Source organism: Lates calcarifer, linkage group LG13 (genome assembly GCF_001640805.2).
Source record: "Lates calcarifer isolate ASB-BC8 linkage group LG13, TLL_Latcal_v3, whole genome shotgun sequence".
Taxonomy (NCBI): Eukaryota; Metazoa; Chordata; class Actinopteri; family Centropomidae; genus Lates; species Lates calcarifer.
Genome location: NC_066845.1, coordinates 6,342,661 through 6,356,441, shown reverse-complemented (window position 1 = coordinate 6,356,441; position 13,781 = coordinate 6,342,661). Strand labels below are relative to the sequence as shown.

General features: G+C 41.7%; 2 protein-coding genes across 3 annotated transcripts; one reads left to right on the top strand and one right to left on the bottom strand.

The window, feature by feature from the left end:
- Positions 1 to 1,562: 1,562 nt before the first annotated feature.
- Positions 1,563 to 5,223, bottom strand: selenop (selenoprotein P). The gene is made up of 5 exons (XM_018675114.2): positions 5,058 to 5,223; positions 4,172 to 4,402; positions 3,799 to 4,011; positions 3,565 to 3,682; positions 1,563 to 3,447 (listed from the first exon to the last, which is right to left on the bottom strand). Exons 2-5 carry the CDS (start codon positions 4,372 to 4,374, stop codon positions 2,746 to 2,748), a joined length of 1,236 nt encoding a protein of 411 aa, XP_018530630.1. The 5' UTR covers positions 4,375 to 4,402; positions 5,058 to 5,223; the 3' UTR covers positions 1,563 to 2,745.
- Positions 5,224 to 7,986: 2,763 nt separating this feature from the next.
- On the top strand, positions 7,987 to 13,690 carry znf131 (zinc finger protein 131). 2 transcript variants are annotated; one of them, XM_018675094.2, is made up of 9 exons: positions 7,987 to 8,099; positions 9,359 to 9,500; positions 9,593 to 9,694; positions 10,161 to 10,305; positions 10,497 to 10,605; positions 10,746 to 10,937; positions 11,023 to 11,398; positions 11,532 to 11,662; positions 12,588 to 13,690. In XM_018675094.2, exons 2-9 carry the CDS (start codon positions 9,377 to 9,379, stop codon positions 13,116 to 13,118), a joined length of 1,710 nt encoding a protein of 569 aa, XP_018530610.1. In that variant the 5' UTR covers positions 7,987 to 8,099; positions 9,359 to 9,376; the 3' UTR covers positions 13,119 to 13,690. The 2 variants fall into 2 exon arrangements, with proteins under 2 accessions (XP_018530610.1, XP_018530618.1); XM_018675102.2 differs by lacking the exon at positions 7,987 to 8,099 and adding an exon at positions 8,193 to 8,338.
- Positions 13,691 to 13,781: the final 91 nt, after the last annotated feature.

Here is a 13,781-nt window from a genome sequence, read left to right as displayed (position 1 = left end):
TGACAGAAAAGGATGTTAATGAAGAATATGTACAGCCGACTGTGCTCTAAGAGCTTGAATGTAAATGGATTTGTGTGTGTGTGTGTGTGTGTGTGTGTGTGTCTGAGAGAGAGGAAAATAGGAATTGTACGCATGCATGTGGGGTGAATGTGTGCTTGTTTGTGAGCAACACAGGAGCACTTTGTGTGTGTGGATGAGTTCACAAGTGTGTGAGTCTCTCTCTCTCTTTCTCGCTCGCTGCTGGATTAAGTGGAGAGGAAACGGCTGCAGCAACAGTTGTGCATCAGGGGGAAAGCATATCGGACAATTAAGACAGAGGCTGTGTACTGCACTGCTCTGTGTGGGGCTGATTGAATCAGAGAGACAGCCACTCACAGCTCTTCGTCTCAGGACATTGCAGGTAATTACCCATAAGTCACTGTTCCCCTGTATTGGATCTTCAGCCCAATTACGCCCACACAAGCAGTCCACCTCAGCCTCATTTATTACCTCCGGTTGCTTGTTGACCTTTTCAGGCAGGCAATTCAGATACATTACACCAAGCAGAGGGTGTTACATTTTAAGTCCTGGAGAGGATTTCGAATAAAAACATAAAAACAAAAAATACCACACCAACAAACCAAACATACAGTTTATATTTAGATAGAATAAAACCTATTTCCTTATTGTGTCTCACATTATTTTACAGTCTATGACCAGACAGGTGTATCATTAGTCTACAATATCTGCATGCATGTCAAGCCAGCTATATAGTTGAGGAACCAAAATAAATTATGTGAACAGTTGACTGAAAGGGAAAGTTTTTTTAATCTTTCCACTTCAGTGAAAAAATAACGGCTCACTTTCATTCCCTGTGCTCCTGCAAATATTTCAAGCTGGAACTCTCATATGATGCACAGTATGTGTTGCTCATGTGCGTGCGAAAGTGCTAAATGATCTGAACCGCTGGATGTGTCTGCACATGCTTGACAGAAGATATGGGAAAAGACAGCTAATAAGCTTGATTCTGGAAAATACGACAGTCAGAGTAAAATAAGTCACTTAAGTTTATCATTTGAACTACAGAGGTGCTCTGTTTAAAGCTCATTTGGGTGGGGGGTTATCAAAGAATGTAGTAAGCCTCTAAGGGGTCGTGAGGAGGACAAGCTCTATCACTATATTCAACAGACAGCTGTTAAGAGTGTGGCGGTGGTTTGTTAGGTAGGCCTTCATCGCCATCTGCTGACAAAAATGGACAAAACAGTTTCAGTGCATCGTTACATAAATCCTCTTCAAAATATTTTAGGGAAAACAGTTTTATCTACGCACATCTGTGTTATCTGTGTGTTATTGGACTGTGCTGGTGTGCTGCAGGCTTCTGTAAAATCATAAATGGACAGGTCTTGAGGGTAATATGATCCCTTTGCTTTGCTGAAGTCACATGCATCCAACTTCTCAGGCACGTGCAGGATAGTTGCCAAATTCACTCTCCCTACAATCCATGGCAGACCCCACAATTCTTGTTAACAACTTTAAAGTTGGTATGCCACATTCGCTGTCAAGAGAGGAATACACACACAAACTGACAAAGCAACTCAACCATCTTTATTCAACTCTCATTATCCATGTGTTTCATTACCTCGACACAATACAGTTCTCTGTGCAGGCATCAAGTTTTCAGGGTGACTGTTATCTTCCCACAGAAACCATCATTAAGTACAGAGTGTATTCCAACAGTCATTCATCGCTTCACTCTCGTTGTCCCTCTGCCTTTTCCTCAACAATAGAGCCTTGTATTTTTTTTTTTTTAACAAGCTTGCATAAATGTAAATCTAGTAAATGCAAACAAACAAACAAAAAAAGCTCAACATCTGAAATGTGCATGTTGGAAGTGGAAAATAGATACACCGTATGTTTAAGCTTGTGGGCATTATCAGCAAAAACAAAATGAAAAGTCATTCATGGCAGTTATTGCCATTGTATGTGCTCAAGAACAATGATTGATAGCATGCCGTACAGACAAACACATCACTGGTATAAACTTTTTTAGGTTTCCTTTTTTTTTTTTTTTTCCCAGTAATGGGCCAGTGTTTTCAGGTTTCCCCAACAAAAATGGTTTTGGAGATTTCTGGTAATTATTGAATTCATAGAATCTGATGGACTGTACTAGCATCTTCCCTTATTCTTCCTTAATCATGAATTTTTGCAGTATTTGCAGGTTCCATCACATTTTTTCCTGTTTCCTTAGATATCCTCTCATTCTGCATTTTGGAAATATTTTAAGTGCTTGTCATGTTCCTGGACTACCCTCTCCTCTCTCTCCTGCCGGACTTCAAACAGACGCCACTAGAGCGTAGTTTCTGCGCCTGGTTTCATAAAGGATGGAGAGAGCAAAATGGAGGGGGAAATTTGTGAACATGACAATCACATACACTCCTAAGAAAGGATGAAAACAACCCACTGACAGACAAGGTGACACGGCTTATATATTTTAAGGCAAATAAAATGATTTGCATATCTGTTGCCAAATGTAGCAAGATACCAATTTGTGCTTTAGTTGATTTGTTCATCTACCGTATTCTATATTTTTATCAAAGTGATGTTGTGACTCCACCTGTTCATCTATCCCACATCCATGCTGTCAGGGACTGCCCCACCCTTTCCCAGGGTAATACTTGTTGGTAAAAAGAGCTCTCGGCCCCCGGTGTTGCTGTCTGATGTTAATATGAAGCTGATATCAGAGCCAGCTTACAGCTGCTCTCATCCTCAGCTCGCAACACCTGGGGGTCAGGCTCATTGGGCTGGCTGAGGCTGCTGTCAGTCAGCAGGATGCGAGCGTCACTGTCAGGTCTCCCTAACATTATTAGCTGCATCGCCTATCAGTCCGTGTCACTGTCAGGAGGCGGGCAACGCCTCGTCACAGTGTCAGAGACCGACCGGCTCCTCGCTCCCTGCTTCACCAAACAGCCTGCGTCAGTGTCAGCATCAGCTGACCTTAGGAGAGGCTTCATTGTCAGAGCCTGCTGTCATCTGTCAGCTGTGCTTTGACTTTCACCTTGCCTTCTCTTGCACTCAAGGCCTCACATGGGCTCCATGGGCCTCATGTGACATCTGGTGCGTGTGCACTGCATGCTGCATCTGGCCTAAATCTGCCTGTTGTTGCCCACCACCTTGCCCATGCTCTTGTGGTCTGAGACCTTGCTGACTGTGCCCATGGTCATGGCCATGGCCAGTGCCATCATGATGGCCGTGGTGATGACCATGGTTGTGATCCTGCCCGTGGCCAAAACCCTGGGGATGATTATCCCCATGGTGGCCATGCCTTTGACCATGGTGGCGCCCATGATGGTGACCATGCCCATGATGATGACCGTGACCACGTGCAGTATCCTCCTCTACAGCTGGATTAACATCTGTGTCAGGCTGTGCATCTGCTTTCACTTTGCACTCCTCTGGGCTCTCAGTGCTCTGTGGAAGAACAGAGGCATGAGCTTATCTTTGATTAAATGTGTTACCAACACATAATCTGAGCACTTATGTCTGTTTAAATGAATATATATTGATGCAGTTATGTGTGGTCTATACCTCATGAGTGCAGTCCCCACATATGCGTTTGCAGTAGGTATCTCTGATCGCACCCTCAACATGACCTTGTCCAATGATGGAGTATGGAAGTGAAATGTGGTGGGTGAGACGGCCACATCTGAAGGGACAGAAATGCACGGTGGGGTTAAGGACAACTATAATGGTCAAAGTAAATCAAGAGGAAAAAGAAAATCATCTGAAATATGAATGAGCTATCCACTGCAGGTGACAAACCTGTCATAAATGAGAAAGTCATCTTTCTCTCCGCTCAGTGTCTGCCAGACATCAGGCTGTTGTGGGTCCTGTTTGTACAGTGTGATGTTCTCTGTCATTCTCTGTGCCAGCACAGTGTGCAGGCGCTGTGCTTCCTCCCCCTGGTGGTTGACAACAATGTAGACCACATCCTTCAAACCCTGACCTTCCAGTTTCTGGCGCAGGCTGTCCAATCTGCTCAGAGAGGAGCAATCAAAGTTACCTAGTGTCAGTGAACTCAGCTTTGCGACATATTTAGGACTCAAAGGGTGCAATGTAATGTCATGCTTTTTCTTAAAGTGCAGGACAAGAGGTCAAAGTAAACACTGGCTGACAGATATCTGGGCACCTATACCTGGTAGCCTGCACCAAGCAGAACAGTCAGCTGGCCTGGAAAAGCGCCACCACTGTCACCCGGCCCATCGCCCCCTTCATCGGCTCCTCCTCCCCTATACTCCAGGCCGGCGGCAGCTGACAGCGAGGCCCGCCCCCGTCACTCTCTGCCTCGCCCCTGTGGAGCAGGCAGAGAGTGAGGAGCAGGCTGAGGCACGCCCACATCCCTCTGGTGCCTCCTCACTGCCCCAATCTGGTAAACACAGAGAAGACGAGGGACAGTGGTGGGGAGAAGGAAGATAGTTGGGGAAGGGGGGCAGCAAGGGGAGAAAGACAGAGACACCAGATTGGTCAAACTCAGCAACAACAACAACAAAAAAAAAGTGATAGGACGGTACAAAAGATCAGAGCAGGGTTATCAGTTTCACATTTTCCAAATAATTCTTAGTATCCTCCCAAACTGTTCCTCTTCTCACACAAGTTCTGGCTGCACTGGACATAGTTATATACGGGAAACTATGCAAGCAGTAGAGTAAACAAAGTAGTTACTTGAATCTGTGTTAAAGCTCTTTCTATATAAACTTAGGCTCCCTGATACACACAATAAGCACTAAGAAACAACACACAGTTCAACAGGAAGTGTGCTTGACTACTGAAGGCAAAAAGTTTAAAATTTCTGCAGCATATTTCCCCATTACTCATTATAGGAAGAAATGTTAAACAATGTAGGAAATTGTTAATTCATGACAAGTTCAAACATATTGTACTAGAAAACACCCATACGTCTTTATATTTATCTGTTTATTTATTGTAGCTGTAAAAGGGAAAACTAATAAGTATGATTTTCTGTCTGGGTGTTTACTGCATTTTAAGTTACTGGATAAAATGTAATCAATTCTGTCACTCACCCTTTGGTTAAAAAGTTTCCTTCCCTCCGCTCAGTCAGTTCTTCGTTGCTGCAACTCCTTGAACAAAAACAAGTCTCTTCCCCCACTGCTCCCCCCTTTTATACTCTGCCTGTTGTTTTTCTGTCTGGGAGGAGGACAAAGTTCAACTCCTGCTGTATGCTGATGCCTACAGATTTCTCAAGTTTGCAGCATATTTAGTGGAAAATGCTTGGTAGCAACTGGCTGTTTGACAAAGTCCATCAAGTGAAATAGCATGGAGAAAACTTTGCATGTTTATCATGGCTGGTTACGACTTGATAGCCCTGGAGATGGTGCATGTATGCATTTGCCTCTGCAAACTGAATACTTTTACATAGTGTAATGTATATTATAGAGGTCAATAATGAATCTCCAAGAACATGGAAGAACATTGTGCAACTCTGTTTTTTACTTTCAGCACAGGGAGAGAGGAAGTGAAAGAGAGAGGGTGGGACTCTGGATGGTGTCCAGCATGTTTAATGCAAGATCCACACAAACACAGCTAGACACACAGCTGGATTCATTCACAATTCCTGAGAAACATTTCTGCAGTTGAATTTACACAGACCGAAAAAGAAGGAAAATATTAATCTTGTAATGTTTAGTACTGAACAGGGGAGTACAAATAACTTTAAAAGAGGAATTTAGCTCAAACAAGCAAAAGGGGAAAATGACATGATGAACTTCATAATGCAGAGATTTAGGAGGGATTAAGAACCAGAAAAGACTGTAGCTTCATGAGAAAAATATCCTTTAAAATCCATTAACTAACTTAAAACTTTGGGTGCTTTTAATTCTTCATAAAAACCTGTTACCAAGTTTTAGGTGAGGAGTCTATTGCTGAGTAACAGGGCAATAATCTAACAAAGTAAGTACACGGAGAGCTGTTAACAGCCTCAAAGTCCAAACAGACAGACAAGTTGTCTGTCTGTAGATATAGGCCATGAAGTTCTGAGGGCACAGTTATCAAATTACCTGGGTCAAAGGCCAGTAAAGTTTCCACTAGGTAAGCAATTGTCAGTGACACTGTGGTTTAACTAGAGATTAAAATTCCTTTTAACACACATACCAGTATGAATATGTGATTATCTGAAACTATGAGCAGTACAGATGATTGACACAACTAGAGCACCTGTCCAGTATAAGACAACAACAATCCTACAATAACCATATATGCAGTTTACAACATTTCCTCTTTTCAAGGAGTGTTTGTTCATCTCCATGGTGATTTTTAGTCTGTATTTGGTAGTGTTGTTGGAAGGCCTTGCATTATGTTGAAGGTGTTCCTGCATGACTTGGTGGTATGGTTTTTCTCTGGGGGATGTAATGAGAAGAAGAGGGACTACTGTGCACAAGCAGTATTGCACATTGTACATAACAACATGGAGGAAGCACTGTAAATAATCCCTATAGTAGTAATTAGGTTAAAACTAAAGGTATATCAGGGCACAAACAAATAGCAGTCACTGTAGAAAACATGCATCAGTGTACAGAGTAAATGAAGTTATCAGCGTCTGTAAATACCACATGGTCAGTGCAGTAAGATACAATGACTTTGGTGTTACGGTCAGCTGATTTGACAGAGAATGACATGACTTAGCGTGTTCTGCCAAGACTAGTTTATTCTATAACTCTGTGTTACTCATTTACAGGATCTGGCATTATCGAATGAATATGTCCCTTATGAGGACACAGTGACCTGAATGAACTCTATAAAAATGTGTGTCAGATCTGAATTGATAATATCGAGTCTAACTTTAATCATTAACCTTAAAAGGCAATACAGATGGTACTATACTTTATAAATCTTTATCAGTGTATAAAATACTTAATGATTCACATCTGGGGTTGTTGACATTCTTGTAGGTTTGGTTCAACTACCTGCACTGAACACTGACAAAGATTATGCCTCAAACTTAAACAACAGTTTTAAAATTCTATCAAACTGTTTAATCACATCTATATTTTTTACATTTTATTTATTTGTTAGGGACCATGTACGGTTTTAAACATAAATGATGCAGTGATGCATGATTTGATGCATTGTACCAGAGTTAGCCTCATCTGCAGTCATTCATTTTAACCACGCTATCTCTATGTTTGTAATTTGTAAAATCTGTAACAAAGGCACACAGTTGGATCAGATTGCAGAGGGTTTTTTTTTTCCCATTGCTTGTAATTTAGTAAAACCAGTACCTTTGCTCTCATTCATGTGTTTCACAATCATTTGTTCTTTTTACCTTCCTTTTTTCTACACGAATATATATTTTTTAGACTTTTAATTTATTTGGTAGGGTCATGACCACTAATACAAAATGATCACAAGAGATTCAAAACGATCATTAAGAGATGGAAAATGACCACATAAAGACATCTTGAAATGCAAAAACAATCACTAGGAGATGAAAAACGATCACCAAGAGAAACAAAACAATTGCAACTGACCACGAAACATAAAGAAAGAAACATAAAACAACCACAAAAAGGGGAAAAAAACACATCGTCTGTGCCCAGGGGCCTGTTATCACCATAGACTGTATATGGTTGTTGTATAATCTGTCAATACATCTTCCACCATTACTTACCAGTAACATGGGTGTCTAAACTGTGGACTACAATATTATACATTAAGTGAATATATGCATTAACAGAGCCTGGCACATGATGCAAATTCTCTGGTATTTCTTGGTGGGGAGGGGACTGTTGTTAGTACCATAAAGGAAATAGTTGAGGATACTAATATGATGTAAATTAAATCTGAATACACTTTTAGGCCTTTTTGGTAAGCGTTAGTTTACCTTACTCATAGCAGTTGACCACTACGACATGTAAACAGCTGTCACTCGCAGCTGTCACTAAGCAACGCTCCTCGGCGTCCTTGACTTTGCAAGGGTTTCTGGGAATCCGAGGCCTGAGGGTTGAACGACCGCCCTTTTTGGAGCGACGAGTGTAGAACAGCGGTACATGCGTCGAGGGAAATATTATCGCAGAACAACTTTCTGAAGCAGCGTAACCAAACTAGAGGTATGTATACCGATGGTTTTTAACGCGTACTTTGACCCTCGGTTGATTTAATTAGGAAATCTGTGTGGGAAAAGTGTATTTTAATGCGCGGTTTGATGACGTAATGTTGATTGTCAAACGCGAAATGGCGAGCGTGCTAGGAGGCCCGTTACCTGTAACACTTAACACTTGGGGGTATACCATGTTAATTACCTTCATACTCCAGTATCGACACGATTACATAGGTATATCTAGTCCTGGTAAGTCGGGCTTTGTTGATATACAATTACCAGGAAGGTGAAGTGGCTTGTTTTGTTCTTCGGGATTGTGTGTTTGCTAGTTAAGCTAACATAGAGCAGGACTGGCAGAGACTGGCCCAAATGAGCTCCATGTGTCGGTTCATAGGCTGAATTTTGTTCCCATCTCATCGAGTGGCACGTAAAGGTTTACTCTTACAGGTTAGCAGGGTGTTATTTTCTTATCTCGACACTTAATTTCTGGCAAATTTACTAATGGTGTGGTTTTCACGGGCCCTCCACTTGACTTCCTCCTTCTGTGCAGTGTTGTTGCCTTGTAAAGCCTTTTCACGTTGACCCTCTGATTTAGCACCCAATTCAACTTTTAAATATAGTCTTCCTCCATTGCTCAGGTGCTATTCTGTCAGCTGTGCTCCAAAACTGTAAATCCAGCGATGCAATTATCTAATTTCAGATGTTCAAACGGTCCCTTTAATTTGTGACACAGACATCACACAGAAAGCTGGTTTGCATTTAACACTGTTGCAGTAACAGTAAGTGCATATCTTAGCTGCGTCTTCAGGGTCTTCTGTAACTGCTCAATTCACTGAAATGTTTGACTCTATAATCATTCTGAAGCCACTTTTAAAGCATTACCTGCTGTTGGTGCAAAAAACAGAGCCAGTAAGACTAGGAAATGTGATGTAGGATTGTTCAAATACAAGGTGGGAATATGCATAGAAGTGCAGCAGTTGTCTACTTTTTACTTTGGCATATTGGTCCATCTGAGGGCCAATTGTGCTGTTGTGTGCAGGTCTGAACTTATAATTTGATCAACTGTGTTCATAAATAAGATGTTTTTACTGTCTTGAGTCAGTTATTTTTATTGTCAGTTATTTTCACAACTATTTTTTGGAATAGTTTTATAATCAAATGATTTAAAAAGGGATTAATCAAGCTATCCACTGTTCAAATGAAAGTTTGGTTACTTTTCTATAATAAGAAATAAAGAATTGTATGACTGTTTTCTCCTTTTGTCTGCAGAGAAGGATCAGGTGAATAATGGCGGCCGAAGCAGAGGTGGAGTTGGGTAGTGAGTACCCAGCACATTACAAGGTCATGATGGACAAACTTAATGAACAACGACAACTGGACCAGTTCACAGACATCACGCTAATCGTGGACGGTAAGGAGGCATACATTGTAGGTCATCTTTATGATGTCCTTGTCAAACACCCAAGCAACACCTCTTATTTCCATGTTTACTGTCTCTTGCAGGACACCAGTTCAGAGCCCATAAAGCAGTGTTGGCCGCGTGCAGCCAGTTCTTCCACAAGTTCTTCCAGGATTTTACCCAGGAGCCACTGGTTGAGATTGAAGGTATTCTGTGTTCTGATACTGATATCAATATTTGGGCTCTTAAAAAATCTGACAACATTTAAACTTAAACATAAAAATAAACTATTTCAATCAGTTTTTTTTTTTAAAGAATACTATGCATACATTTTGCAGTTGAAAAATACACATTAGTGCCTCCTGGTGGACAAACTATGTAATGGTGACTCTGTTTCTGGATGAACTCAAACCAACTTCTTGTTACTCACTGGTCAGCATATACACTGATACCAATATATCCACAATAAGCTCATATTGGCTGATATATCAACTTTCAGAACATGTCTGAAGGCTTGAGTTGCTTTCTCTTTTGGATTCTGCTTGCTTACCCCACAATTTCGACTTCCTAAAGAACCATCACATCCCCTTTTGCAGCTAGAGATATATTTTCCTGTCCTTGTTATGTAGAACAGCTTTTACTCATTGCTGCTGCTCTGTCATATTCTGACAGGAGTGAGCAACACTGCCTTTCGCCAGCTGATGGAGTTCACTTACACAGCCACGTTGGCTGTCGCTGGAGAAGAGGAGGCCTATGATGTCTGGAAGGCTGCTGAATACCTCCAGATGCAGGAAGCCATCAAGGCACTCAACAATAAGTGAGACTTACATACACTTATCCTGTCACCTGTCGCTGCCTAAGAAGCTAAATTGTGTCACTCTCAGAGTTTAATTGACAGAATTTACAAATGTGCTGGTGAAGTGTTTTATGAGCTGGAAAGGAGTATGTCTCAGGACTCCTGAGTATAAACATTGTTACCTCTCAACAAGAGCTCATTTTGTCTTGTAGAATAAATGACAATGCATCAGTGATGGCAAAAAACAAAGGCAAAAAGAGGAAGATTGCAGAGACTTCTAATGTGATTACAGAAACCCTACCCTCAGTAGAAGGGGAACAGGTCAGTATGTTAACAATGGTATAATTCCTTGCAAAGTGCTGGACATTCTTTCTTGGTGTTACAACTATCTAATGCATGAAGTGAACAAAAGTGACCTTTACATTTAATTGTCAGAACTGGATATTTTCAATGTTCTCCAGGTGGAGATTGAGGTGATAGGTGAGGGGGCCATCGAAGTGGAGGAGTCAGGCTTGGAGGAGGTGGTCGATGCAGCAAAGAATGCTCAGGCGGCGTCAGATGACTCTGCTTTAGCTCTTCTCGCTGACATTACCAGCAAATATCAGCAAGGGGAGCCTACGCTACATGTGGTCAAGAAGGAAGGAATAGAAGAGGTATTGTCATTTTGTCAGTAGAAGCTGAATTTCATGTTCTAATGGTGGAGTTCTAGGTTATTATTCCCGTGTTTGTACTTGGCAGGAGGTTGTGTATCAGGAGGAGACAGTGACTGCCTCCAAGGTGCTGGAGAACGTTGAGGTTGTCGAGGTCCAGATCTCCCAAGTGGACAACATGTTCCGCTGCAACAAGTGCGACCGCAGCTTCAAGTTGTACTACCACCTCAAACAGCACCTGAAAACACACCTTGGTTCACTGGAAAAGCCGCATGTATGCAACCATTGCGGTAAAGCCTACACGCGGGAGGGCGCCCTGAAGCAGCACATCAGCACGTTTCATTTTGATGCAGAAGAGCTCTCTCGAAACCAGAAGCCCCAAAAGAAAGTGCACGTTTGTGAATATTGTAAGAAGCACTTCGACCACTTCGGCCACTTTAAGGAGCACTTGCGGAAACACACAGGTGAGAATAAAAAATGTAAAGCCGGTTGAGCTCAATTTGTTTCATGTGAAAACTACACAGCCAAGCACTTAACCATGATTTATCATATTTGACCTGCAGAGATATGTGTTTGTCTTTCTGTGTCCATCTTTAGGTGAAAAACCTTATGAGTGTCCAGATTGTCACGAGCGTTTTGCAAGGAACAGCACTCTGAAGTGCCATATGGCAGCTTGTCAGAATGGGGCTGGAGCCAAGAAAGGACGCAAGAAACTCTATGAGTGCCAGGTACAATTTGTCCAGTATCAGGGCCATCAAGCACTCCATTTTCCAGACTGCCTAAATATTTTTTCTCCTTATGTATATGTATTTATTCACTTAATGCAGAGAGATATAACTCTCAGACATTCTGATATGGGTCTCCTTTAGTGTGCAGACTCATGTATTGAATACAGTTTCTTAAACTGTGGTGGTTTACCTTGGGAAATGTAGTTTAACATTTGCCACATTATAAACTGTTGTAACACATTCATTCACATATCTAATTTAATGTCATTTTTTATTCTGAAAATTGCCCCACAGTGGGGATATCACAGTCAAGTGTGTGATCCTAATGCAAGTCATATAATTTATATCTATATATAGTAGGTATCAGACCATTTGATCTACTGTAGGCCAGATTTGCCACACAGGCAAATCCTGTATTTTGGTATTAATAAATTAAAGCTTGTGTTACAGCTTTCCATGAATGTTTCCTGTATTATTTTGTATGTAGAGCACAGGGGGCACAAGTAAGCAAGTGATTGGAATAGAGCTGAAAGAATTAGCGGATTAATCGATTATTCAATATATGAAAATATTATCAGTAACTACTTCAAGCATTAATGCATTGTTGAAGTCATTTTTCAGGCAAACTAATTGATGGTTTCAATTTGTGAGAATTTGGCCTTGCAATACCATATTGAATATTTTTGGGGTTTTAACAACTGGTCTGGCCAAAACAAGACAACAGATGACCTTGGACTTCAGGATATTGTCACTGTCTTCTTAAGTTTTGTAGCCTCCACAATTTAAATGATAATTGTCTGATCTTTTTGGGGACATGTCTGTCTTCTAGTAAATCTATGTTACTCAAAAAGGAAGAATGCTTAATGATCCTCCCTTCTCTTCTATGACCGTGACCTACTTTTCTCTCTTCTGCCTCCTCCTTCAGGTCTGTAGCAGTGTGTTCAACAGCTGGGACCAGTTCAAAGACCATCTTGTGAGCCACACAGGAGTCAAGCCCAACCACTGCACCATGTGTGACATGTGGTTCACCCACCCTAAAGAGCTAAAGGCGCACCTCAAAGACGTCCATTCCATCGAGGACAACAAGTCGAATGAGGAACTGGTAGTCACTGACTCTGCTGCCGCCACCGCCGCCCTCGCCATAGCAACACAGAGCATAGAGGGAGGTGAAACGGTCCTGTTGGACGACGGAATTCAGGTCGAACACGTCACAGTGGAGCCCGTAGACGTTATGGAGATGGAGGAGACCGCAACTGTAGTGGTGGAGGACGGAGGGGTCGCAGAGATGTGCGAGGAGGACATGGAGAGATTGAAGCAGGCTGGGGTGCAGATCCAGGTGGTGCATGTGACCACAACTGAAGTTGACGGACAGCAGGTGGTGAACTCTCAGGTGGAAGTGGAGATGGAGGGGGAGATGGTGAACGTTGAGGAAGTGGAACAAGCAGTGGTCGTATGAGAATGTGAAAAGGACTGTCTTAAATGACCTGTGGGAAACTCTCTCAGTCCTGAACGGCTCCACTATCCTGTAGCTGACATCTTAGTTTCCATACAGAACACTGCATGTGGGATACAGCATGTCACCTCAGTATGTCCTGTTGTCTGCCATCACGTTGAATGACTCCGTTCCCGCCAACATCACTCTTTGAACTCTGAGTTATGGACAGAGATTTATAACTTCCTGCTAATGATGCTGTATTTATGTTAAAGCTGTTTGCCATCATATCCCATATCGTTGATGACTTCAGTGCTTCATCAATCCATCTTCATCATCTTCATCTGTTTTATTTTCTTTGTGTCCTTATTTTACCTCAGAGTTATATTTTGTTTAATTTGGGTCACTTGCCAAGACAATTTTGACAATGAATGAAATGTTTTTGTTGCAGCTCATATAACAGCTGTTGTATGGTGCTGATGTTCCTCAGTGCTAATGCTACAGTTTTGTTCAAGCTTATTTTCATATTGACTTAATGGTGTTTTTGTAGGAAAGCTCAGATAAGGAATAAAATTGGTTTCCAGAATGGGCTACAAGTCTTGCGTCGATCTACTGAGATCTTGATTATCTTAAAATCAACATAGTGAGGTACAGATACATTTACAAATGCTGTTGTCTCCTTTATAC

Bases quoted from the DNA above. Each gene is read 5' to 3' on its own strand.
- znf131 (XM_018675094.2), top strand. From the start codon at position 9,377: ATGGCGGCCGAAGCAGAGGTGGAGTTGGGTAGTGAGTACCCAGCACAT. The intron at 9,695-10,160 runs GTATTCTGTGTT...ATATTCTGACAG, and splicing joins GCCACTGGTTGAGATTGAAG to GAGTGAGCAACACTGCCTTT. The intron at 10,306-10,496 runs GTGAGACTTACA...TTTGTCTTGTAG, and splicing joins ATCAAGGCACTCAACAATAA to AATAAATGACAATGCATCAG.